This window comes from Anas acuta, chromosome 1 (genome assembly GCF_963932015.1).
Source record: "Anas acuta chromosome 1, bAnaAcu1.1, whole genome shotgun sequence".
Taxonomy (NCBI): Eukaryota; Metazoa; Chordata; class Aves; order Anseriformes; family Anatidae; genus Anas; species Anas acuta.
Genome location: NC_088979.1, coordinates 137,314,247 through 137,342,020, shown reverse-complemented (window position 1 = coordinate 137,342,020; position 27,774 = coordinate 137,314,247). Strand labels below are relative to the sequence as shown.

Sequence of the window (27,774 nt, the reverse complement as noted above, 5' to 3'; positions counted from 1 at the left end):
TGACAAATCTATATGTGATATTTTAAATCCACGCAGAATACTGTTTTCTGCTTTCAATTATTTTCGTCATCCCTCCAAAAATGTCGAATTACCTAACTTCATCTCTGTGCTCAGCTTCTACCCACCTTCCTGTTTCACTGAAAATCCCCATCCCATAAACTTTTGCTAATCGCTTCCACGTGACAATTTATCAAATCCTCTCTTGATGTCTATGCAGACAAGACACTTGGAAAGCAGCAATGCCTGGCTTGTTCCATTTTATATTAAATGTCTTCATTTTTCACTTTTTTTTTTTTTTTTCCCCGATAGTCCTGTATAGGATTGCCAACCATTCTGTTCATTTATCACTCACTTTACACATTCATAGCTATTTTTTCCTTCAGAGGGCACAATTCCCAACACAACCAAGTTAACAACCTCCACCTCGGCTTTATGAGACAAAACCAGCCCCCTCGCTTTTAGCACGTTCAACTCTTCGGGTTTACTTCCACTCAAACCAAGCAGCTTGTGCTCTGCATTCACCTCCGGCCATGCCGCTGTGCCCCGCAGCCACACAGCGCTTCCTCGCAGCAAATGGAGGCTTGAGGCGGCGTCTGTCTCACCCGCAGCTCCCCGCCTCGGGACCCCAGCATCCAGCCCGGGCCCGCCCCGTCCCACACGGGAGCCGTTGGGACCGGCCGTTGTGGCCGTTGGCTCGCCCCGCCCCGCCCCGCCCCGCCCGTTCCCGCCCCCTCCCCGCGGCCCCGCCCCGCACGGTGCCGCCACCCCGCCCTCCGCCCGTTGTTTGTCCCCGGGCGCCTCCCGTAGCGCGTGCGGCGCTGGCGGCGCTGCGGCCCCTCCTCTTTGCGGCTCGCGCCGCCGCCGCGCGATTGTGCGGGTGAGGAGGGCGCGGGGCGGGAGCAAAGGGGGGGAAGAGAGAGAGGGAGAGGGAGAGGACGCGAGAGCGAGCGAGGGAGCGAGAGCGCGCGGCCGCGCGCACGCCGGGCACGCGCGCCCGGGCCGCGCGTCCGCCCCCGCCGCCGGCCGCGCGCGCGCGCCCGGCCCCGCTCGGCTCTTAGCGACTGGCAGGCGCCATGGCGGCCGCTCGCAGCGACATGGCGGAGCCGGAGGGGCTGCTGCCCGGACAGGCGGCCGCCGACGAGGAGGAGGCGGCGGCTGCCGCCGCTGTCGCCGCCGCCGCTGTCGCCGGCAGCGGCTCCTCGTCGTCGCCCTCGTCCTCGTCGTCGGTGGCGGCCGCCGCGGAGCCGGAGCCGCTGCTGCTGCTGAACGGCGAGGCGGAGAGCATGTCGGAGCCCAGCCCGGAGAGCGCCAGCCAGGCCGGGGACGGGGAGGACGAGGACGACGAGGAAGAGGAGGAGGAGGAGGAGGAGGAAGACGAGGAGGAGGAGGAGGAAGAGGAGGAGGAGGAAGGCGGCGAGGAGGAGGCGAGCAGCCTGGTGGGCAGCAGCAGCGGCAGCACGAGCAGCGGCTGCTGCAGCGACGAGACCCGCTCGCTCAGCCCCGGCGGCAGCAGCGAGGCCGACGCCAAGGAGGAGCCCAAGGGCCCCCGGGGCAGCCAGGAGGCCGGGCTGGGCCGCGGCGGCGGCGGAGGCGGCGGCGGCGGAGGCGGCGGCGGGAGCAGCTCCAGCTCCTCCAGCTCCAGCAGCAGCAGCAGCGTGTCCAGCGGCGGCGACGAGGGCTACGGCACCGGCACCGGCGGCGGCAGCGGCAGCAGCAGCTGCAGCGCCACGTCGGGGGGCCGGCGGGGCAGCCTGGAGATGTCGTCGGACGGCGAGCCCCTGAGCCGCATGGACTCGGAGGACAGGTCAGTGCGGGGCCCGCCGGGCCCGGCCGGGCGCCATGGCCTGCGGGGCCTCCCCGCCTCGCAGCGCCGGCCCGGGGGGGGTGGGGTTGGGTGGGGGGGCCCTGCCCTGGGAGCGCCCACCCGCAGCCCCGAGGGGTCCCCGGGGCGATGCTCCCCCCTCCCCGAGCAGCCTCGGGGCTGTTCTGGGGAGCTGCTGTCGGGGGTCCCGCGGGTCGTGCCGTGCGCCCCGCCAGGCCGCCCTGGTGCGGGGAGAGGGGGGGGACGCGCTGGGCACGGGTCCTGCCCGCTCCGGGCTCAAATGAGAGCGGGGATCCCTCCCCTCCTGCCTGGGGCAAAATCCCGCTGCAGCCAACGGGAAAGGGACCGGCCTTTCAGCACTAGGCACGCGCGGGTGATTAGCATGTGCTGCATTACGCAGGGCTTGGTAATTTGAGGCTCTGGCTCCTTTTTGGTTGAATTCTGAATGAGTAAATTTTAAAGGTTACTTCTTTACTTACCACGTCCTGAAGGTACGCGTCTTTTGGTGCCATGACTTCGGCTTGATTCTTGTGGGAAGGCACAAGCAGCTTCTCACACATGGCTGAGTTCTGCATTTCAGGTCTCGTTTAGCCCACGAAGTTGAGCATTTCAAGGAACACGACTTAGCTAGTGGCTTATTTGGCAAACGGGAAACCGAACAAAAAATGGGCGTGGGAATAGAATTTTGTCACTCCCTTTGCTAGTAAGTCATTTCAAATACTTTGGGAAACTTCAGTTTTTTTAAAAAATTTCAGTTTAGCATTAAGAAAGTATCAGGCTTCATTGTAGAGTGAGTTAGTACAGTTCTGTTACTTTTCTTGAGAAGGTTTCGTTATTAATTGTGAAGAATTACATATTTTGGCCCAGACACGTACTTTAAATATGTTAGGTCAAATTCTGAGTAGCTATAGAAATACCCATGCTGCAGAAGTGTGACATCACTAGATCTAACCTCAAGGGATAAAAACAAACAAACAAAAGCCCCATGAGTCAATTCCCCAAAACTGTATAATTGCCTGAAAGCCATAATAGAGGGAAAAAAATGGTTCTTCTGGTTTCCACCTGACTTCTGAAGCTTCAGGACTCACAGGTGTTATGTTTTCTTTCTTTCAAACAAGATAGGAAAGTGGTGTTTTTTTTTTTTTTTTTTGTTTGGAACCTGAGTTTTTTTACTTGAAATCCCGTAAGTATGGATTTCTGGGGAAACAAAAGGTATATAGTTGAATTTTAGGATAACTTTTTTTTTTGGTTTTCATCAAGTTCAGTGCTAATCTCGACCATTTTTTAGTCATGTCAATTTATAGGTTAAGGAAAAGACAGAAATTAGTTGCATGGGTTTTCTGGCGGTACGACCCCATTACTTTTTGCTTGTACACTCCAGAGCTAGCGTACGTTTCTTTTTCTGTCATTGTTTTCATGCTTCTCTTGTTATAGTGGCACAATTAAATCTGTGTGCGCACTCTTCGTTGCTCCTTTCCAGTACCATTGGTGGAAATTGAGCTGCTGAGTGAGACCCTTTGTGCTTAGCGGTTTAAACGAGGGCTGCGTCTTTGGTTTTAATCTTTGCGAAGTTTCATCTTGGAACTTCCATGCTGAAAACAGAGGTGCTGAGAGGGAATTGTGTAGTGTAGTTTCACAGCCTGCTTGTTGAGTTGGGTAGGAAAAGAGAGGTGCTAACAGAGTGTCGTTTATTCCTGGTGATTAAAAAATAAAAATGTTTTGTGTACGCTCCTTGCTGCAGTGTGGTAGACTGCATTAATATTTTTGCTATGCATAGTCCAACAAGTCACTTGGCCTACTGATACAAATGATAGCTGCCCCTTATCAGCTGCTGAGAGCATAATGTGTGTCCTTAGGATGATCAACCAGACAAGCAGAGTGTTGGGAAAGGTGTAGGAAATATGCAGAAAAGCTGGGAACAGTTTGGATGTAGAGGTGGAGATGCAGGTTTATGATAATGTATTAAATTCCTTAAAGGCTTGACCGTTCATTGGTTTGGTCACATCTGCATTGAAGTATAAATTCTGTAAGTACTGGAGAATTATATTTTATCTGAAACGATGTTTTACATGAATAGTATATTGGACAGCAGTCTGTGATCTCTGCTGTCTAACTGTGTCCTGAATGAAGAATCTAACTTTTTGTCTCTGAAGTCCTAAGAAACTTGGTGCCATGTTGTCTCACAGAGTGTGGCACAGCAAGATTACCCGAGGCAGGGAGGAGAGAGGGAGGTTGCGCTAACACGCTTGAATTCACGGTCCCTAGGTTAAGCAAGAGGAAGGTGGCAGAAGGGTGTACTTGGTAAAGATTCGCCTGGTGTAGGCAGGTTTGGGAGCATTCAGATCATGCCTCTAGGCTTGGGATTTTTTTTCTTGTTTCGTCTTTAGAAAATTTGAATAAATAAGAGGGTGTGGTGAGAGTGCCTGAATTCCTTAAGTGATCAAATTCCTCTCTCTCTCTGCATACAGCCTTTATCATTCTCTTTAATTATCAATGGGTTGTCTGTTTGAATTTGTTTTAGTGGAATGAACTACAAAACAAACTACATCTAAAACTGAACAGGAAAGCTTGCATGTAATTGAGATGTAGCTACTGTTCAGCTACTTCTGATAATAATGTTTTGCAAGTATGTTGACAGTTATCTGCTAATAGAGAATAAATAATTTGGTGCATTACTCTAGGAAATCTGTAAACCTTTGAAAAATACAAGGTACAAATGGCACAGAATCAAAGGGGTTGGAAGGGACCTCGAAAGATCATCGAGTCCAACCCCCCAATTTTTTTTAACCTGTTAAATACTGATGCCCTGAAATGTGGGGTGAATTTTAACTAGCTTTTCTCATGCACATAGATGGACTTTGTTGTGTTAAAGCAGGTTTGAACACTCTCCCCCTCCCCACCCCACCCCCCCCACCCCCCCCCCCCAAAAAAAAAAAGAAAAACCCAAACTGATATCTAAGATAACCAGGTGGCATCTTCAGCTCAGTGGTATCAGTAGGGAGAGTTCAGTGCAATAACTCTGAGACGATTACAGATCAGTGAGATACCAGGCCCAGGTTTTTCCTGGGAACCATGCCGTGTTCCCGTTACTGTGCTAAAGTTTGCCTGCTATTTTTGAGTGAGCTCAGATCAGCCTGTCTCACTAATAATGGGCTGCATTCAGGTCTAGTTATCCTCCAGATTTACAGTTAGGACTAAGGGTGTTATCAGCATGTGAATGCTGGTAATTTTCTTGTGCCTTTCTCCAACTTCAGACGAGTACTGAAAGGATGGATACATTCCTTTGGAGTAAGCAAATAATCTTTCTACAATGCTAAGAAACTTTTGTTATGTCTTTAAAAGCAAAAATAATGGTTTATTTGATTATTAAAAAAAAATATATAGCTGAGCTCATCACTGGACTGTAAAGCTAGACATAAGTGTATGCAGGGATTTGGGTTTAAATAGCAGATGTGAATGCAGTGAAAGTGTGTCTGCAGCTCAGTTACTGCTGAACTACAATATTTACTTATAAACACTTAGGTTGCTGAAATTGTTTAAATGTTGTTAGGTTGAAAGCTTATTATGGAAGTGTATTTAAATCTGACATAATTCTATTATCAGGTTGTTTGATTTAGAGCAGTGGTAGACCTTGCAGTTGTAGTAAGATGTTTAGCAGAAGTTAAAATATATGACTTTTTTTTTTAACCCTTGTGAATTTGCTGTGTAGTTTGCTTGGAAGTTATACCTGGTCTTTTGTTCTTACATTAGCCTTCTTTAGAAGTTTGTCCTTTGCTCCCTCCTCTGACTGACCAGGTAACCAGGTAAGAGGTACTGAAATTATGTTTCAGCCTCAGGCATGCACGTGCTGTTCTCCTGACCAAGTACATGAGTGCTCACTGAGTAGCTGGTAGGCCAAACCTAACAGGTGGCTGCTTGACCCGTGCAGCAATCTCTTCCTTAGATGCAGTCTTTTTTACAGAACAGCTGATTTCAGCCTCTTCACCTCTATCATTACTTGCCCCTGAAATCAGTTATTGGGAGGGACTGACGATGTGACAACATAAGCCTCAGCTTTCTAAGAGAACCCAACTAAAACGAACGTTCAAGGAAACTTAACTATCTTATCACATAGATGCGTAGAATGCTTCTAGAAATAATTCTGTCCCAGTGTAATAGGTGAGCAGCTCTTCACGCAGACTTGAAAATGCCCATTTCAAGGAAGGTTTTCTTTAATAATAAACATTTTTATGCTTAAGATTTTTATGTTTTTCTTTTTATAGCTTAAGATTTTTATTTTCTTCTTTATATAGAATGAAATAAGGCAGAGTGAAACTAACAGATTGAACAATAAGATTTAGATGAAAAGATGAAGAATCCAGAATCTAGCCTTAGTTTTTAAAATGAAAGATGTAGATTTTAAAATGACGATGTAGTCAGCAATCTAATATGTGTGCCGATTTAAAAATTAGTTCTTTAGAGTTCTTATTGCAGTTCTTATGTGATCTCGTTTTTAAACCTTCAAAAGCGAGTAATTTTCAAGGCAGGCTAGGCAGTGACACATGAATTGTAAGAGTGATGTTTATGAAGGCAGAATAGTAAAACTGAAATATAATCAGGAAGGCATATGGTACTAATAGGTATGCTTCATGTATCCATGTGACCAGATTAAAAAGTGCTTCAGGCCTCTCTGCTGCATAGTCTCACTTGTTCCTATCCAGGAAGTGAAGAATCATTCATTAACGCTTATGGCAAGGTGGTTAAGTCATTAAATTTTTGTAGTATGTGTGTAATACTGATGCGTCACAGTAGGCCGTATAGGAGATTCCACAAGATTCCAAAATTCTGCTGAAAATTATATCAGTATTGTCTGCATTTGTTGTTATTTGCTTTCAAATTGCAGAATAAAACCACTGTTTCTGTAATTGTTATGCTCAGTCCTTTCTGGCACTGAAGAAAATAGCTTTTGATGGGAAGACAAAACAGCCGAGAAACTTTAAACAGCTAGTATCTTTATTACTAGAGTTGTAGCTTGGTGTAATTGAGTGGTTAACATGAGGTCTTTTTGTGGACTAGATGAAAGAGCTTGCTGTAATGAACTGTGTTTGTAGTAATATTTAAATACACTTCATAGAATTTGAGAAATAATTTCCTATTCAGTGTGAGAGATAATTGGTATGACTTTAATGTTGGGTTTGTACATTCACACAGGCCTACGTGCGTTTTGCTTAACTTTGTGACACCGTTAAGTCTGGCAATTCTTGAATGTGAGGTTTTTACTGGTGAGCAACTTTAGGGGATTTCCCAGGCAGAAGTGGAAGGAGCTGCGTTGATTTCCAACGCCCTCCACACCCAACACACACTTTCCAGTTAAGCTGCACATTGCATGCAGCCTGAGCATCTCTTTGGGAAAAGAGTGATGTGCATTTCTGAAGCCGCTCACAGATCAAAATTCTTGGGTAATGCAGTAAAAATATTCTACTTTTGCTGATGTTACTCAGATCTGCATATTTTCCAATAGCTTTATATATTTGTTTGTATTAAAACAGAAATAAAACATGCTCAATTAGGGAATAATGGTGAGGGAATGAGCAGTATGCAGAGCTGACATGGAATGTGGCAGTATAGGAGTAAGTGCAGACCCCAGTGTGTTGTGGTAGTAGTAGTTCCATCTGTTATTGGGTGAAAAGTGGGGACATAGCTTAGAAGGGAGCAGATAGAGCATTTGAGATTGGAATAGGGGTTTCCAGCAAGGGGAAAAAGTGAGATGCATGCAGAAAACTTTTCTGGTACGATAGGGAGTGAATTATACCTAACAGCCTGAGGAAAAAGTGAGAGCTTAACCTAAAAGAAATGAAAAATCGGTGCCTGCTGTAGAGGAGCCAGGTAAATTGCAGGGAAATAGGTGGGAATGTAAATCTATCTACCTTGAGCAGCAGATTTTTTTTCACCATTACCCCTCTTGCTTAAAAAAAAAAAAAAAAAAAAAAAAGGGCTTGCCAAAAAAAAAAGTGGTAGTTTTAGAAGCTTTCTCAAGTTAGAGATTTTTTTTATTTTGCTATCCAGCTATGTAATTGATTCATCTTTATCATTTTATATGCTTAATGTCCAGAGTTGTTGATATTTAGAAAATGAACATGTTCAGATAAATTTTCCTTATGGAATGTTTATATTTTCTGTTATGCCTGCTATTTATCATTGGTTTTATGATGTATTAAGATGGTGTTCACAATCAGGTTGTGATTCTGCAAAACTAAAAAATAAATCATTGGGGAAAGAAATCTTCAGCCTCTCTCTCAAGATGTAGTATGCTTTTTTCCCTTTGTGGTAGTAAAATGCCAAAAAAAAAAAAAAAGGCAATCTGGGATTTCATTTTCTATGTCTGATTTGCTTCTACATGGTTCTCTTTACACTAAAATTTAATTTTTTAACTATCGTTTGCTAAACTTCAGTTGATTACTTGTGTAGTTGTACTGGATACTTTCATTAATAGAGTATTACTTAAGGCATATGCTAAGATATTCGATAGTGATATAAAACCAAAAGATTTAATTTGATACCATCTTGAAAGTCATGTAGTCATCATGATGCACTATGTAAGGCAGCTATAATCCAAACAAGCTTGTGAAGTATCAGTAAAGTGAACCTAAGTGATCTGGGTTTACAGGCCTGTAAAAGACAAGATTATTGTCACATATTAGGGGTAGTATCATTTATGAAGTATACTTCAATAAGAATACAAATAAAGGTTTTCCACTTACTGTTAAGATTAATGTTGTTCCATGTAGCATCTTGTACAAATTAGCAGTTCCCGTGCAAAATTGCAGTGAGGTCCTTATTTTGATCGTTACAGTTAGTGTTGTAATTGTAAGTAAGGCTTCAGATATAAAAGATCTTAAGGAAATACTTTCATTACATAGTAAGCAGAGAATTGTAAACTTTTTTTTGAAATAAAAATACTTCTGGTGTTTCTTTGGTAGATTTCCTGGGGCTGATTCACATGCCAAACTGTATATTAGACAAATTTACAAGTTGTTAATTTAGCGTCAAGTGGAACAGAATCAGACCATAATTATGACCTCTCTATTATGAACTGAATGAGTTGGAGAAGTAAAACTCCACTGGTTTCTCCACTTTTGATGCCTGATTAATGCTTGAGAAGTAGCAACTCTTCACTGAAGTATGAAGTTGCTATTTCATAGAAGACTGTCCTGTCTGTATTTTTAAGTCAAACAACAGTAACTGAAATTGGAGGGGGGGTTTGCATCTCCTCTGGGGCTCGTTCATCTTTTTTTCTGGTTGTCTTCTGTTTATTTTTTTAAGTTAGATGTTCAGGAGTGGGGATGGGTATCCTGTGAATGGGACAGTAATGGTAACATATGATGGAATTTCCTTAACGCTATACCTGAAGGCTTTTATTTCCGCTTTGTATTAATCATGGTTCTTAGAATGGAAAGCATGCTAAAAGAAGTGACACTTTCTTTTTAACTACTGATTGTGTTTCAGTGAAGATCTAAAATGATGAAACACTTGTTGATGTTCCCTAACTTTTGAAGGTGATAATCAGGTTGAAGATGAATTGTTTCCCAGAAATGAAAGTCAGTGTTATTTGTATCTTTAAGGCAGAACCACTTACAGTTTCTTGATTTGTGTAATGCTTTTGCATATGTTTGCTGTTGTATCACAAGGCACACACATTTAACCTGCTGTAGTTTCTCAGTGCTCTTCTGACACTTTGCATTCCAAATTTTCTTATAATATTATCTGTTCCTCTGTATGCTACAGCTTAGATGAAAAACTGATTTTGTTAAATTAATACATAACCCAAATATTCTAGGGCTGACAATCTAAATAATCAAAGTAGGTGATTCGAGAGAGTGGAAACAGCTCTAGAGAGGTGGTGATTCATAACATGCTTTCTCAGTAGTGTTTTGTTTCCTGTACATGTTTGTTATTTTAAGTTTCTTTGATTTATCTATCTTGAAGAGCTTTTCTATCTTCTCCCAGTTTTATACCATCAAACTGAAATGTTTGCAGTGTTGCTCCCTTTTCCAGGTATTTACATTTAATCTAGAAATAGGTTTACTCTAAAATTACTATCTCCCTGACTACTTGTTTTCCACTATGTAGATTTCTTAGTAATCTACAGATACCTATACAGATACTCAATAAATAGTTTTCCAGACTTGCTTTCAAGATTGATTTATAGCATTATAGAACCATGGAATATCCTGAGTTGGAAGAGACCCACAAGGGACATGGAGTCTGACTTCTGGCTTCACACAGGACTGCCCAAAAACCAGACCCTATGTCTGACAGTGGTGTCCAAATTCTTTTTGAACTCTGGCAGGGTCAGTGCCATGACCGCTGCCCTGGGGAGCCTATCCCAGTGCCTGACCATCCTCTGGGTGCCGAACCTTTCCCTGCACCCAGCCTGACCCTCCCCTGTCCCAGCTCCATGCCGTTCCCTTGGGTCCTGTCCTGTCCCCAGACAGCAGAGCTCAGCGCCTGCCCCTCTGCTCCCTTCATGAGGGAGCTGCAGGCCGCCATGAGGCCTCTCCTCAGCCTGCTCTGTGTGGACTGAACAAACCAAGGGGCCGCAGCCGTTCCTCATACATCTTCCCCTCCAGACCCTTCACCATATTTGTAGCCCTCCTTTGGATACTAACAGTTTTAGGTCTTTCTTACACTGTTGCACCCAAAACTGCCTGCAGGACTCAAGGCTGCAGAATGCTTAAGCCTTGTTCATTTTGAAAAACTTGTGTTAGAATAACTTCATCTGTGTGAACATAGGTTTGAGTTAAAAACAAACAAAAAGCATAAATGACTCAGAAGCACAAGGTCATAAGTGCTTGAAACATGGTAGTGGACTTTTACTTCATGTAATTTTGGCTTGTTTTCAGCCAGATATGCTCATTTCTTATTGCCATATGAACGATCTTATTCTTCTGCAGCCATTTAGTATTCTGCAATCCATTTTTGTTTTGATGATGGTTTGTCTCCATGTGCTATTTTTTCTTCTGGTAGCTTTTTTATTTTGAATTCAAAAACTGATTATTATCAGTCATGAAATGGTGTTGGATGTGTTCTAAGGAGAATCGATAGGAAAGCTCAGAAATGCAGGTAGATTAAGCTATTTCAACTTCGAAAATTCTACTTGGATTACTTGCTGGATAAATGGAGGGAAAAAAAAAAAACCACAACAAAAAAACAGCCTCTGGGAGCAGCAAACCATCATGACATCTTAACGTTGCAGTCAAACTACATCCATTAACATGAGGGGAGCTGTTTTCCTTGTGGAACACAAATGTTTGATTTGGGGAGTTAAATTGATAATCCTGCAAATTTAGTAGTAGAAATATGTGTTACGTACGTAGATATATCATAAATTACTGAACTTGCCAAAGGTGGAAAGGGGAACAAATAAAGATCAGACAAATGTTAAAGTTCTTCACTCTGTTGCTGGCTCATAGTGGTCACTCATGTTTTGTGAGCTCTCTTTTTCTTTGGATCTGCTTTAATCTCACTCTTAAATTGACATGTTCATTTGGAGACCATAAAGCAAAGTGAACTGTGTTTTATTAAATACTGATAATCATGATGTTGATGTTCTGATAGTAATACTGTGAAGAGGTTGGTAGTAAAGTTTACTTGATATTCATACAAGTCAGCAGAAGTTAAATATTAATGCAAAGCTGTATTTATTCTTTCTCTGCTTTCATGTCAGAATTAACTTAGCATTTTCTGGTATTTACAACTGAAATTGTTAGCTCTTTTGAACAATGTTTGTCCTACTTCAGTTTTTAACAGCTTTGCTTTGCAGTTTCTATTGTTGAGCAGATAATCATGTGGTGGTGCTTGGAGAAGATATAGCTGCTCCTATGTTTGGAAGTGATAAGAGATTTATATAAAAAATAAAATCTTAGAGCAGATGCAGTACAGATGTATCCTATCAAGGATGGAAGCTAAGGGTTCATCACGAGATCACTTTTATACTTCGAGGATTTATCTTCACCTGTCCATTGATTACATAGGAATTCTATAGGAAATAATAAGTGTAAATCACTTTGAACTTGCTGGCTTCAGAAAGCTGAGAAACTGCTAGGTGGCCTGCAGTTTTTGTGGAACTGGTCTGTTGGTCCAAGCTGTGCCCCAGACTTCTACACCCTGTCTTGAAAAGGGATTTAGAAATGAGGTAACTTGTGAAGTGTTTCTTTTCACTCTTGATTTGTCCTGGTGAAATGAAGATTATGTAGTACTCAGGTGTGTCACTATGCGAGTCATTTTTTTTCCTTTCAATTTTTGTTCTGTTTTGAATTGGCATTTGTAACTGAATGATTGGGATTGGTGCTGTTTGTTTTGTGTGGGGATTAGTACCTAATTGTGATTTGGTCTTCCATGTTGTAAAAGCTTTTCTGTAGGAATTCCAGGTTTTAACCCTTGAAGTTGTTGTAAGAAATACCTGTCATTCACGAGTTTTCCATTATTCTAAGTTTCTTGAGTGTTCAGTTCAGTCTTTAAATTTGTCTCATACAAATTGGAACAAAATGACTGAAACTTTGTGCAAATAACAATGTACTTCACAAGCTAGTGAAGGCTAAAGAAACTAGCAGGGTATTTTTTATCTTTAAAATAGCCACCTATTTCCAGTGAGGTTCACAGTATTTGGATTCTTGAATGTTAATTATGCTTCTGTCTAGTCAGAGGCAGTCTTCTGTGGATTTGATGCTTTATGACTTAGTCATTGTGTAGTTCAGAAGAAACTTTTAAAAGATTCATCAGTCACAGTGCATCTTAATGGCTATTCTGCAGTGTTTTTAGCAACACTGCAGTGTATGTTCCCTGAAGGTCTATGTTAGTTTTAAATTTGTTCCATTACAAGATGAGTTTATTTATTATAGGATCTGTCAAGTCATTTCCCTTGGTGGTAGCTGAAATCGTCTGGGTCCTCTGCTTACGTACTGAACATCTGGGGACTGGAGGCTGAGCATTCTCAGTGGAGGTACTGTAGCTCTGCAATGAGCTCCTGTTGATCAGGCTGAACTGCTTGTTGACCCTCAAGGGCATGGTATAAGGCCCATCTGTTAGGTCTGAATTTTGCCTGAGGGAAGGTTACTTCAGTTAAGGTCTAGAGGGAGTATGTCTAGCAGACATTAAAAATATAATAGTAAATTGATTGGGCTTTTCTGCATGTGTTTGGTGCCTGGCTCTACTATTTCTTGAAGTGCCCACTGTCTAATGGGGGTTCATGGAAAGTAAAAATGCAATTATGCTCTTCTTGCTGCATTTTTTTTTTAAATTGATACTCTTTCTAGACTCCTACTGTCTGTTGTTCTGAAAGATTAAAAAGGGAAAGAAAAAATTTGGAACATTTCATTCATTAAATTCAATGGAAGGGATTACTTGCAGTAGTGAGGAAATCAGTCTCCTTGGTGAGCTAAGTGTGCGTCAGGAATGATGTGCAATACACCATTTTCTTGAATGCATTAAATCACAGGCTCGTTACATTTTCATTCATGTTTAACTGTATACAGCAGTTAGTACCCAAATGTGAATGTGGTAAGCGAAGTGGTTGGAAATTTGTGTGTCTTAAGTTGGGAAGAATTTGGAGTGTTTTTTTTTTTCTTTCCTCAAAGGAACAGTTGTACTTACATGACTCCAACAATGGCTTAATTTCACTCAAATTCTTAAAGAAGAATAACAAGCCAGGACTGAAAATGCTTGAAGAACTTTTTGTGTGTGTTCTCTTTATAAGGTAGAAATGGCTGCTAACTTCTACCAAGTTTTTAAGCTGCTATTGCTAAGGCTTTAGTTTCAGGATTGTTTCTAAATGCAGTTTGGACTGGATTTAAGCAGCAAGATGCATTTGGTTCACATACACCATAGACTGTGCAGGTACTAATGTTTTAACATGAAAGTGATGCTTAAGAAAAAGTCTTAATACATCCTTGTTATCAAGGTGATTATTTTTAGCTAGAGGTAAAATGCAAAAATAAGACCTCAAACAGCCTTTGAGGTAATGATTCCTCTACTTCAGCTTACATTAATTATGTTGCTTAATGAATGCACTTTAAATGTCAGTTTCATTTCAAGCCGTTGATCTTAATATAGGAAAAATCAGAGAAGGAGAAAAGGTCCAGCTCTTCTGAGAAGACTGTATTTTCAGTTCTACCTTGCTGGAAGGAAGGCATTGTTTGCCAGCGTTTACAGGCTTGTTAAAAATTAGGTAGTGGTTTAGTAGGCATTTTGGATTGGCGTTTGGTCCTAAAAATCTCACTTTTTTTTTTTTTAACTTCAGGTTGATTCTGATGCTTGGATTAGGATGAAAGTGGGGAATAACAAACTGGAAGACTATGTTGTTGTGCTTGCTGTAACAGTTTTAAATTTTAGTAATTAGTCAGTCTTTTGAATGGTGCTTCTTAAAAACAGCTATTGTGTATGCAGGCTCTCTCCAGCAGTGACTGTTTTTGATGCTCTATTGTTTGGGATGACCTCTGAGTTGAACTCTCTGAAACTCAAATGTCTAATGTTCTTCATCAGGCTATGGTCTATAGATCCATTACAATAGAGCTGGAGCCTGCTTACAGCTTGGGAGCAAACCCAGACCTGTCTGTCACTAGCAATAGGGGAATGCCACAAGCGCTTAAATTCGACTAGTGTCATTCTGCTTTGATATTGGCAGTCAGGATTTAAACAGATCTCCTGGCGAGGGGAAAAAGGACTGGGAGGGGTGGGGGGTGGCAAGGGAAAGCTTGCTTTAAATTATTTACCTAAAATATGTTTGTTTATATATATATTTTAATCTCTGGTTTTCCAGAATGTCTCTGCTTTCTTCACGTTTTTTCTGTTCTCTTCTTGATTCATGTTATTAGTTCCTTGTTTGGAGGTGTAGAAAGCAAGAAGAAAGCAGAGCAGGAGATGTACTTTCCATTATTACCTTCCCTTTTGTTACAGGACTTTTCCCTTTCTTGGGTCATGCTAAGCAGATAGCGTCAGATTGGATTGGAAATCCCTATTCAGAGATTGAAAGATACACAGACACTGCCATAGTGGTCCAGCCCTGTTTGGGCTGGGTTGCCATGCTTCACGTTGGGAAAATACTGAAGTGGGCTAGATAAAATGTTGGAACATGTGCACACATTTTACCCACTTGAGTGTCCTGCTCTTGTGTCCTTTCTGAAGTCCAGAGGAATGACACAGTGGGTAGGTAAATCAGCAGATCTAGCAAAAAGTATTGCAGCGAGTTCTTGACAGACTTCAGCAGCAGCCACCGTTTTGATTATGAAACCTATCATCATTTTTCTCCTTTATCTTGAAATGGCAATTGAAGAGCAGATGACCTTCCAAGTCAAGTGTCGTCTCTGATGCCGTATATACTGTGAACTTTTCTGTGAAAAGCTTCCTGATACTTCCTCAGCGTATGGCCTGCTAGAGAAAATGCACATATGCTTAAGCTGTATACAACATGTCAGATGTTGCTGGTTGTTAGGTATTTCATGGATTCTCTTCATAGGCTTTAGCTCTTTCCCAGGTGTCTCAGAACTCACTGAGAAAGACCCCCTACACCTCCCCAAAATCTAGGTTTTTAGAGTAAAGCAGTACTATATGGCTGATGACCTGCAATAGGCTGCTTCTGGAGGGGAAAGAAAAATTGGTTATTTCTTGAAAAGGAATGTATTAGAGTAGCAAGTTTCTTGCATTTTATGGGAACGTGTCAGAGAATGGCGATCTCCGGTTGTGTGACCCCTGGCCGTTTTGGTTTATAAGCAATTAACCTATTTCTATAGTAGGTTCTGTTACAGCAATATTCATCTGCACTTCCAATGTCTTGGTTAAGCAAGCTAGAAGAAAGGAAGGCGTTCTGTTGAATACTGACCTATTATCACTCATCTGGATTTCAGTTACCTATTTTTAATTTTTTATATCTCTTGAATAGACTATAGAAGCATAGTCCAGTGTAAAACTTCATCCTTTGCTTCCAAGAAATTCTGTACGTTACCTCTTATTTTAAGTGCTGTGGGCAACCTTTTTATTCCAGTTGCTCTAATGTTAAATTTTGATCTTAGAGTCATAGAGTAATCTAGATTGGAAAAGATCTTCAACATCATCAAGTCCAACTGACAGCCTGACCTACAGAGTCCCGCTGCTAAACCATGTCCCTTTGTTGTACGTCCACACGTCTCTTAAAAACCTCCAGGGATGCAACGCTAATGTTAGCCTTTAGCAAGCACTTAGGCTATTAGAACTAAACTAAGCAAACATTTAAACCGTTACAACCAGATTGCCTCCTGAAGTGTTACTGGTTTCTCCTGTCATTAATAAACTTACCCATTGTGTTGTTGGCTGGATCATTATTTCTAGTCCCAATTTTTACATATTTTTCTCCAAAAATAAGAATAATTTTCTAGAAGTAGGATAGCATATTGAAGGAAAAAAAAGCCTGAATATCTGCATTTCCTGAGCTGTAAAAACGCAGACCTGTGGTTTGGAGGAGGTCAGTGTATGTTGCATTACACTTATAATATGAAATAACCTCTCTCATGGTACAAGTTGATCAATGAGTTTTTTTCCTTGTAGTTTAGAAATTAATTGTGCTGCATGCCTGTGAACTAGTGAAACCACACATGCAGACATGCACGCACCCATCCTTCACTGAACTTGTACTGGGCTGTGCTTTGTAATTGCTTTCCCACTCAAGACCAAGCCTCAAAAGCAGGGAACCCATGAGAGAACTAAGCTGAATAACCAGCCTGAGACTGTCCTTGTGGTCGCCAGCACCATGTTGCAGCTTAGTCTTTTTGCAACAGGCGTGTTTGTGGGTTTTTGGGGAATGGTAGTAATGCTGTCAGTGAAACAGGGACTGACAGCTTGGAAGTTTGAGTTCCCGCATGAAACGTTGATTAAAATCCAGTAGGTTAGTACCTTTCAGCTGTGAGAAAGTTAGGGCTCTTTCTTTATTCCCCTGAAACGATCAGAGAGGGCTATTGTAGGAGCAGTGTGTCTGTAGTGCTTCGCCAGCCTTCATTAAGCGACTTCCTGTTGGAACCCTTGATCAATGTAATGCTGCTTTGTTCAACAGAAGTGGTCGGTCTGGGTTCAAAGCTGCTGCTGAATGCTGATTTTGTGGAAACTCTTTGGGTAACTCTAGAACTCAGGTGTGTGGGAGCTGCATTAAGTTATTTAGATAATTTTCTTTTTCATCCCGTTGGTAGATTTTGCTTCCATAACTTGATTTTTACTTTCAGAGGTAATTTTGGCATAGGTATCAGCTGAGGAAGGAATGTCAGTTCCTTGGTGCATCTATTGTAGTGGGCCTGGCATGGGGGAAAATTGGGATTGAACGCAATGTATTTTTCACTTAAAGTATGGCAATTTCGTAGAAAGATACTAATGCCTATTTCAGTAGTTTGCAGTTAGTGGCTGTTAGGTCTGTAGCTTCAACTTAGTGTTAGTTGTGTTTTTTTTGAACGGTTCTGGTGACTATAAAACAGGCTTTTGGGGAAAGACAGAAATGTGGAACAGATTCAAAACCATATCTGTAGTCTTCTGTTGGCCACCTTTGCTTTATCACTAGTCACAGATTGTGAACTTACATTATGAAAGGAACCAAGACGACTACATGTAATGCAGAAGAAAGAAGGTGGGGTGGCAGGTGGAGCATGGAAAGCTGGGTGTATTCAGGATATGGAAGATGGAAGAGTATAATCGTGGGCACATGGTAAAATGCTCTGTAGCATGTAGAAACTGCCAGTATGGCTTTCACTGAGAGAAGGCATGCCTCGTAAGTTGTTAGACCTTTTTTGAAAAATCAAAAATAAGGCATGGTATTTGTATAGTAAGTTTATTTTTGATAGATTTCTATTAAAGTCCAAACCTGTTGAAAGGGTCTCTAAAACTTTCTCATTTGGATTAATTTGGAAAACAAAAGCCTAAGAATAACTTTTCAGTTTTAATAATAGAAGGAGATTAATGAGTTGGAAGGCAATTTCTAAGGGTTGTCTGGGTAGTGGTAGTCAGCATTTTCCATAGTGTTACCTTACTGGTAACTTGCTCTTCTAGATCAAAGTTTGCTCATGAAACCGAATTACTCAGGGTAGTTAAAACTAAATCTTAATGGGAAAGCATTGCAAAGGGATTCTGTTATTTTTTTATTTATTTATTTTTTACTAGGGAATGAAATTTGATATTGAGAAATGCAGTGGAATACCTATGGTGGGTGAGGGGAGGGGAGAGGAAAAATGCAAATGAGGAAAACTATGATTTTGAAATCATCAGAAACATCAGGAAAACTGCTAACACAGTTTAAAAGAAAAAAGTACAAATGATTTGAGATTGCTAATCAAGGGTTTTAGAGCAAGGGAACAAACATCCTAATGATATGCTCTAGTTTTGAGTAATGATGCAGTTTTTGTTACATCCATCTTAAAATACGTAATACAACAGTAATGGGTATGTAAGCAGCAATGGTATGAGAAATATGGAACAGCACTGATGCATTTAAAAGCAGAATGCTCTAGCACAGAAATCTGTACAAGAGGTGGAAGGAGAAAAAGATGTATGATAAAAATTAGAAAATTATAAATACTATGTAGAAATGAATAGGAAATGATATTCTGTTCCTTTAAAGTAACAGCATTAGTTTTTTTTTTGTTTGTTTTTCCTTGCACTTCACTGAGAAGGATATCTAAAGACACTTACATAAAACACTGCCACATGCTGTGTTAGTAAAAGGGTATATGTCAGGTCAACATAAGTTATTTTCCCTCTGTACTTGGCACAATTAAGACTGTGTCTGGATCACTGTGTCTATTTTGGGGCTCATCCCAGATACTGACATACTGGGTAGTGTTCAGCAGAGGACCTCCAAAATAGATAGAAGGCTGATGCAAATCCTGTACCTGGAGAGGCTGAGAGATTCGGTTTCTTCAGTTTTAGAATAAGAAGGGTAGGCTTATTGCTGTTCTCAGTGATCTGATTAGGACTGCATAGGAAAGGAGAAGGCAGTCATCAACTGTTCAACTAAAAAAAGATGGAAGGGCAACAGTTGAGAAGTTACAACACTGGAAATTCTGATGAGACACTAGGAAATTTTTCCCTTTCTCCACAATTAGGTTACTCAGACATTGGAAAAACTGTTCAGAAAGGTAGCAGAAGCTCCAACCTTTGAAAACACCCATAAAAAACTTAACCGTATGAGACTATGAGCAGCCTGACCTCACTTGCTCCTGTTCGAGCAGCGAATTGGACCAACCGACCTCCTGAGATCCTGTCAAAGACGAGCTGTTCTTTAGTTCTGTGACTTTGTGGAAGACAGAAACATGAAGGGTTCTAAAAGGCAACAAGCAAGTTTAGAAGTTTTTAAAAAAGTTATGTCAGTAGTTACTTAATTTTTAATTCTATTATTTTAATTTTATTTTTTATTTTTAATATTAATTTTTAAGTTATTTTATCCAGGAACAATATCTGTCTATCTCTGTGCTGTTTGCCTTAATATGAAAAGAGTACTCCATGCTTTTTTTCTGCTGAGATTGAGGGCAGAACAGCTGATAAGAATGACCCTGTAAAGTGTCAAAAGACAAACACAAACCTCAGTAGTTTAGATTATATGTGTGATAGACATGCTGCTGGGCCTTGGAGTTAAGTGCAGGAGTCTCTTAAACGTTCTGTAAAACTTCACTTCTGTATTATTTTGAAGGCTTTAGTGTTAGTTGTGGATGCTGGTCTAGATATATGTCTGGTAAAAAATATGCTTAGCAAAAACAATGAATGACTGATGTTGTTTAAAAATAACTATGTTAATAAACAATTTTCTCACAAGTCAGTGAATGGGAGGAAAGTTTTCCAGCTCTCCCGTTTGTTGACAGTGTCCAGAAGAAGTTACACTATGGAGTGATAGTGGTTATGCCCTGACTGAATATTTTACTGTATTTAAGGTGATGAGCCGTAATAAATACGTTTCAAGTCTCCTTTTTATCCTGTCTTAATTAATCTGCTGCAAAGCCCTAAAGAGCTACAGTTTTTATATGTTCCATTAATGTGTAACAAATACAAACAGTCTCCTTTTCTTACAGCATAAGCAGCACTATTATGGATGTAGACAGCACAATTTCCAGTGGGCGTTCGACTCCAGTAATGATGAATGGGCAAGGAGTTCCTGCCTCCTCTGCAAAAAGCATCGCTTACAACTGTTGTTGGGACCACTGCCATGCTTGCTTCAGCTCCAGCCCGGATTTGGCAGATCATATTCGCTCCATACATGTGGATGGTCAACGAGGAGGGGTTGGTGTTAATTATTTTTCCTCCCTCTTTTTTACTGTTGTTTTATTCTGTGGTGACAGTAGTAAATTTTATGTTTTATGTTATAAAGTATCAGTAGTTTAGCTACTAGCAACTGAGATTGGGCCCTCAGTGGTGTGGCACTAAGCATTCAGCTGCTGTGTTTTCCATAACACACTTGATTTGGTGTTCTGTGGTTTTGATTGAATGATGACCTTTAAGAAAATAGTATGTTCCTAATGTTTAAATTTATTGGATATTTGATAGATTTGCTAATTTCTCAGCATCCCGAGGATGCTGGTTTTAATGCTTATATTTGGAATTCATTTTCTTACAACTTTCAGTGTATGTGCTTCTGCATATTAACTCAGGCAAAGTTATATCATGATCATTTTTACAAATATAGTTTTATTAGAAATAATATATAAACAGAATATATTATAGGGCAGATGTAAGACTGGTCATCTTGGGAGTACAAAGTCTTACCAAAAACAGTTCAGTTTGTAGTACGTACTGACAGCAGGTCTTTGGATGTTACACCTTCAATATAACTGTGTCTAGTATTATTTTTTAAATTAGGATATATATATGAGCATATATCTTTTGGTCTAATATCTGTTCAAGTGGTGCAGTTTGGGTTGGTCTCACGATTCTGTTTTAACACCTCTCCAAATAGCGTAATTTCAAATCTGTACTGAACTCTCTGCTTCCCAACTTCCCAAATTACTTTTAACGCCTGGAATATTTCAAGTAATACATATCTATATCAAACACGAGCAGGCTGCTTTCAGTGCTGTATGTTGCATGTCTTTAACTTCTTGGACAACTAATACCAACTCTTAACCTAACATAATGTTTATTTTCAACTTTTGTCTTGCTGCTTCTTTAAAATGTGAATATGTCAAATGTTAGGTCATTACGTATTATCTTAAGGATACAAGAGACTTAAATAAGGTGCAAATTTGCATCACATTATGTAGTTTATGTAACTGTGTCACTGTGACAGGTGTGACTCATTGGTTGCATTTAGCTAATCTTATTTGCTATGACTGCACTTCTAGCTTGATACTCAGTGACTCTTCTTCAAGTCCAAGCTTTAGCTGGAATCATTCAGCTAGTGAGACAGCTGTTTAGTCACTCGTGAGATAGATTTCAGTAGTTCTGTTCACAGTTTTATAAAAGTGCTATGTGAATCCTGGATGAGACAATTAAATGGATGAGGTGTATCAGTGTCCTGGGGTCTGTCAACGTAAATGCATGACTTTTGTCCCATCCATAACCCCTTTTAATTTCTTAAAAAGTGATTGGAAGATTTTTCTAGATTTTTTGTACTACTTTTCTGCTCATTCACATTATGTGGCATGATTTGTGGGTATTTTCACATTGAAAATGTTAAACTCTATTTTGTCTTTCTGAATGAGACAGTTGTTGGAATCACCAAACAAGCGCCTGAGCATTGCCCTCAGTTCACACTTTTATTCCCCGTGGTGGAGTTGGTTTCTTTTTCAAAAAGTTCTTCCACTAGATGCTGTGGAAAGGGACTGATGCTGGCTGTTTGGTTTCATGGATTTGTCTGCCACCTGCTGGCGAGGCGTTTAAGTGTTATTAGAGAGCATGTGGTTTTGGTAGGATTTCAGGTATTACTCAACTCAGTGACTATAAATTTTAAGGAAAATAGTTGTAGTATTTGCTTCTTGAGAACTTAAAAACAATGTGATAAGCTTGCTTGTATGGTTATAATGCATTTTTTTCAACTTAATATTGAGATAATGGCTCTAAACCAGCCCAGGAAGCCCAAGCCAGAACAATGAAGAGCCCAGGAGACTAATGAAATAATTTTACTTTTCTGAAATACTTTGTCAGAAATATTTTGGGTTCAGATTTTAGACAGGTTCACAAGAAGCCTTGCTAGAGTTTCTGGGGGGTTGTTGTAAAACCAAGTGGATGTTTTTTGAGGGGATTGCATTTCAACTATCTGTTGTTCTCCTTTGAGTGCTCTGCAGTTTGCAGTTGATGGTGGAAATTTTGAGATAGTTATGTAGCTGTTGCACTGACAGCAATCCCAGACTTCCGTCCTGTGGCTGCAGGGGTATCTTAAAACTGATGAGCAGTAGGCACTAAAACAGAAGTTGGGCCTTATTGGTCAGGAGACCTTGATCAGTCATACAGGCATGCATGGTTGTCAAGCTTTGCTTTAGTAAGTTGAGGTGTCTGTTATATAGCACGTACATCACTTGCTTGTCTGGCTGTTCTTTTGTTTTGAAAGTACAGTCTTCCGATAATTCATTTTTTTCTTTTTGAAAGAGAACAAGAAGCTCAAATCCAATTAGTTCCCTGTAGTTCCGAAAGGTATTCTGAAAGTATTTTGGACAACTCTATTCCTGGGGACTGTATTCTGCTGCTAAAAATTAGGGCTGTATCCCTTCCTCCTCCCCTCTGCCCTCTGACTTGTTAAAGAAATTCTAACGAAGGCCAAGTTCATTGAGCTTTTTTATTCTCTAGATTATAGTCAGACACAATGAGAGGAGAGAGAAAAGCAGCATGAGTAAGTTCTACTCTTTAATGCACTATTGTGCATATGACTAATCTGTATACCGGAATAGCCAAACACCCACAGGTTTTGAATCCTATGAAAAATTTTCCCTTTCTTCATCAGGAAGGGAGTGGAAGGCCTTAACTAGGGGTATCTAGTATTCCATAGTATAAAACTGATATTTAAATAATTGGATTTTAAGACTTTGCTATTCTCAAGGAATTAAATCATTACTTGCTTATGAGCATAAATCATCTTTCTATCTTTGCTGTCTGTAAAATGTAAATCTTACCGCTTACAAGTTTTCTATCTCAATATCTCTGGTGATACTGATATGCAGTACAAACGCAAACTGTGGCTGGATGTTGTGGCTTTTTGATTGTGTTTATCTGAAGCATCTTCTGGGTTTTGATGCTTGTTTCACTGACCTGTTTTTTTTTTTTTAATACTTGTGGTTGCAATTATTTTTGCTTTGGTGAGACAAGTGTGTTGCCAAATAAACAGTGGTTTCAGCATTCTTTGAACTAATTTGTGTTGTGGAAATAAGCTTGCTAATCTACTTCTGAAATGTTTTCTTTTTTCTTTGACTTACGTAAACTTACCATGTTTTTACATTATTAGGTGTTTGTTTGCTTGTGGAAAGGTTGCAAAGTATATAATACACCTTCAACAAGTCAAAGTTGGTTGCAGAGGCATATGCTGACACACAGTGGGGACAAACCTTTCAAGGTAAGGTTCATAGCAAGGTACATCATTTTTTTAAGAGTGATCCTATTCATTTTTTCTGATAGAATGTATTAACTGAAAAATGCCATCGCAGGAGGATTTCTTAACATATCAAGCTAGCTGAGCTTTGGTCTTCGCCTTGATGGTGCCCAAAAATCCTGTTCTGTTATGAAAACATTTGAAGATACCATTATTTCTTCTCTGTCCATGCTGCTTTTAATCTATAAATGGTAGGGGAATCTAAAACTAAATAACGATATAGTTTACTTTTGTGTACATCTTCCTGTTGAGTTGTTTATACACTGTAACAGATATTTTGCTTCATGCTTTACACTTTGGATGATGCCTAGTGGTGTGCATTCTGTGCTTGAATAAGAGCTGTTCTTGTTAACAAAATTCAGTTGAAACAGTCAGTGACTATTTATGGTTAACCTCTCTGAGAATAATAAGGAAGTCAGGAATGCAGGACCGATTGAGCTGACTGTATTTCCTGCATAGTATTTTCTAACTTTCTCTTTCTTTCTCCCCCTAATCTGTACCTGCAATTCTAGGTATAGTAGTGTTTATCATTCCCATATCCACCAATCCGTTATTAATGAGTTGCTTCATCCTCTTATGGATACAGTTGGGGCAGTTCATAGCTGTCAGTCCTGGATCATTTTATGGTAAGTTCCACCCACACTACTTCAGACTGAAGTTCTCCTTCCATCTAGGATTTAAAAAATGAATAGGGCTTTTTATTAAATGTAGGTAGCATTTTATATCTTCCTCCCCCTCCCTGCCCCAACCTCACCAAGTTTTAGTCACTACTTCTCTATTACCCTCTCCTCTCTTTCTTCTCACATAATGTCGTCTGTTTGTTTATTTTAGGTCAGTTTTATTACTAAAAAGTTTTTTTCTATTTCAGTGACCTCTTCCAGAAGTTACTGCTTCTGCACAGATTTTAACAGTAGTTATGACAGATAACAAAACTATACTCAAAGCTTAGAGAGTAAAAATAGTTCAATGCAAGTAAAAGCTTTTTTTTTTTCCTAGTCTTGTGAAGACTAGGCTTTCCAAACTGATTAATTTAGTCTGAAAACTTCTGACAGAGTGAATGACGGTGGGGGAAACTTGCTATGGAGTTTATTCCTTTGTTCAAAGGAATTAAGTTAACATACTCTTGAAAGCATAGTGTAAGGATCATAGATCCCTGAAATCTTGCAGATGTGATTGTTCTAATAACAATTTAACTGCTGATCCCTGAATCAAACTTGAAAATAAGTCATTAGAGGAAACTTGTACCTTATTTCTTCTTATTTCAGAACTAAGTAGTTTATGTGACAAAGTGTAATAGCAGGTTTCTGTCTTAAAGAAAAGCCTTGTGATAGGTTAGTGTGTAGACTTGCTTGGTGTACATCAAAGAAAGTCGATTTAGAGGCATAGGGTTTAAAAGAGGTGGGCATGCCTCAGGAAATAATAGTATTTCTTGAGTCTTGTGAGCTATCTAGTGAAGTTGGTAAAAGCTGATATCCCATTTTTTTTGGCTAAGCTGGTTACAGCTAGAGCTGTAAGACTTCAAACAGTTCTGATAAGCATCTTGTGTTAACTAGCTGGTGAAATAGTACATACTTTTCTGTAATTTCTGGTCATGCTAGGGGAAAGGATGAAACGCAGTAGTTTATCATGGCTCAAAGTCTGTTACTTCATTTTTTTTTCCTACTGTTGTTTTCAGTGTTTCTGTTTGCATTTTATCTTTGTATTTCTCGATCTGTTCCTGGGAGCTTTGAATAGATGATAATTCTGGTCCTGTAACTTCTTTTGTTCCCGTTTCATTTATACTGAATATAGGCTTCAGAGCCCCCATGACTTAGCCAAGTATGTGATTGTGATAACTTGTTAGTTACCTAGACCCCTTAATTCACTTGATCTTTTTCTTTTTCAAGCTTTTGAAATCTATTGTCTGATGCAAAAGCATTTAAGAGTGTTGAATATTAGTCTTGATCAGTTCAAGAACAGTTACTGCTTCATTTTATGGCAGTTTTTCTATAAAAAATAAGCACTTTTTGCATTTAGCTGTTCATATAAATCCTAATAGCTCAGATTTTTAGCAAAACCCAATTTTTTCTATTTGGTTGTATTAAAGACCTCTTGTTCTTGATTAGTACAGTGGCTCCCGACCCTCCTACCCTCCCCCCCCAAAAAACAAACAAACAAACAAAAAAAACATACAAAATATATAAATACATTAGTTCAAGTATAAAAGTAGGAGTCATTGTCACTTCATAGCACTTGCTGAAAATGCCAAGTCATTCAATCATTTGTTAAAAATAAATAAATGTCAGGATTTGTGAAGAATTGACTTAGAAGGCAGTGGAAATGATGGAACTGTATGCTATTTTCTAGAGAACTGTTCAGAATTGTTTTAAGAACGACAAAGAACGTTAGCTAGGAAGGTGATGAAGCTCTTGTAAAAGGAAGACTGTTGTAAAGGCAGGAGGAAAGCCAAAACTGTTTAATGATGAGTGGAGACTAATGAATATATGGCAAGCTGCTACATGCTTATACCTCTAATGAAAATAAGAGGAAAAAAGTATTTTCTTAAATTGAAAGGCAGCTGGGGACTGTCTCAGGCATAAAGCTGTCTTTTGCAGAACTATTCTGTTGAAGAATATGTCCCTGTCCTGTCTGCCTTTTGTTTGCAAACGAATTCATTTTATGTAGTTGCCCATTTTGGGTTTAATTATCAATTTTTGTGATGCATGTAATGCTGTCCTTTGATTTAAAGGCTGTATCCTACTTTAAATTAGCTTTTCTTTTAAAAGGTCTTTGTGGGTTTACCTGCCTTTTCCATGCGTGCATATGAACTACATGACTGCGTGGTTCATTTGTCACTAAGGTGAACCCACTTCTAAATTGCAAAGACATTTGTTTCATATTTTTGTGAATTCCTCCTGTGGTTCCTGTTCATGTGGTTTAGCACGTCCCCCTTGGTATTACAACACCTGTGACATAGAAAAGGTACATTTGCTTATGAATACCTATTTTTGAGATACTAGCTCTATTTCTTTACAGGGCAATTTCCTAATAGTGTGTGATCAGATAATTAGGAGACATTTTACATCTGAATAATCTGCTAAACTAAGGCAGAAAATATAGGTTTGACCTTTGGGGCAGAACTTTGGACCTTGGTTCCCCTTTAGTCATCAGATTTCTTTGCCTTTTTTTTATTTCCTCCCCTTTTCTAAACATTTTTAGTGCTGTTGGCCTTAAGCTTTATGTGGAACACATGGATGGATTTTATTTTCTTTTTATTCGAGGCCGTCATCACTAATTTCTGTTGTTTAGAAAACAGTCTTACCTAGGACACCCATGAATCCCTCCACAGTAAGTGTGTCAAATAAATGAGACACAGTTATCATTGATGATAGTTCTCAGTCTCTAATCAAGTATTTCTGCAAAGCAGTGTGCTTTTCTAGTCATTCTTTGGATGTGCTGTTTCCTAAATCTGTTTCTCTTGTCAAGAGGATCAAAGATTGGTCTTGCAAAATATTTCTGATATGAGAATTTACTGTCCTTCTTTGGGACCACTGTTACGTATTTTTGGAGTTACACTACTCTTTTTAATACCTGAAGTTCATTGCTTTTGTGCTGCTGGAAGTTCTCTTTGTTTATAACAGTCTGGTTCTAGCCATTCTTCCAGCCTTTTTTGTTGTTACAGGCGTTCATTTAATATAGGTGTGTTCAGAGCATGTAATTGTTTCTCTGAAGATATTCAGTATGTTCATGTTTGCATATCATTTTATATCCAGAGCTGAGAGAGAGAACACCTAGATATTACTTTTTTAATAGTTTTACTGCATAATTTTTGCAGTTTTTTAGAAATCGGTGGAATACTGGAAGTATCATCATCATGTAGTAGTTGTCCTATCTCAAGTTCAACAACCTTAACTTTCAGGCTTTCAGAACATACAGACAGATAGAACTAGAGGAATAGTCTACAGAGATAAATAGAAAACTGATGCTGGTAGCTGTCTTTGGCAAGCCGAGAAAGAATTGTCTTAACTTGGCTGTTAGAAACAGTTGAATAGTTATTGTGCTGTGACAATCTGCATTTTTTTAGCACTGTTTCTGGTACTCAGAATTTTTTGAAGCGCTACTTGCCGCTGCAGAAGGCATTAAAAGTTAGTTACTTGTAGACGTACCAAAATGACTCTTAGCATGTAGTGTAGATGACCAAGTACAAGGTGTTAGGCACAATGAAAGGACAAATGGTAGAGTGAGCTCAAATGTGTGGGACGTAATTATAAAAATAGTTGCTTATAGCAATCCTCTGCAGAGGAGGACTCTGAAAATAAAACTGAATATGCAACCAACTGCTTTCAACATGTGGATATGCTCTTAATGTTTAAGATCAGTCATGCAGGGTTTGTTCACATGGGGTAAATGCTTTCAGTAG

General features: G+C 39.9%; 1 protein-coding gene across 2 annotated transcripts in view; it reads left to right on the top strand.

The window, feature by feature from the left end:
- The first annotated feature begins 887 nt into the window (after window positions 1–887).
- AEBP2 (AE binding protein 2) overlaps window positions 888–27,774 on the top strand; it is a 56,644-nt gene continuing 29,757 nt past the window's right edge. The window contains exons 1-3 of one of the 2 annotated variants that reach the window (XM_068659340.1): window positions 888–1,804; window positions 19,873–20,080; window positions 23,232–23,339. In XM_068659340.1, coding sequence (XP_068515441.1) covers window positions 1,074–1,804; window positions 19,873–20,080; window positions 23,232–23,339 — 1,047 coding nt within the window. In that variant the 5' untranslated portion in view covers window positions 888–1,073. The remainder of the gene's footprint in view (window positions 1,805–19,872; window positions 20,081–23,231; window positions 23,340–27,774) is intronic. The other variant, XM_068659350.1, reaches the window with a different exon arrangement.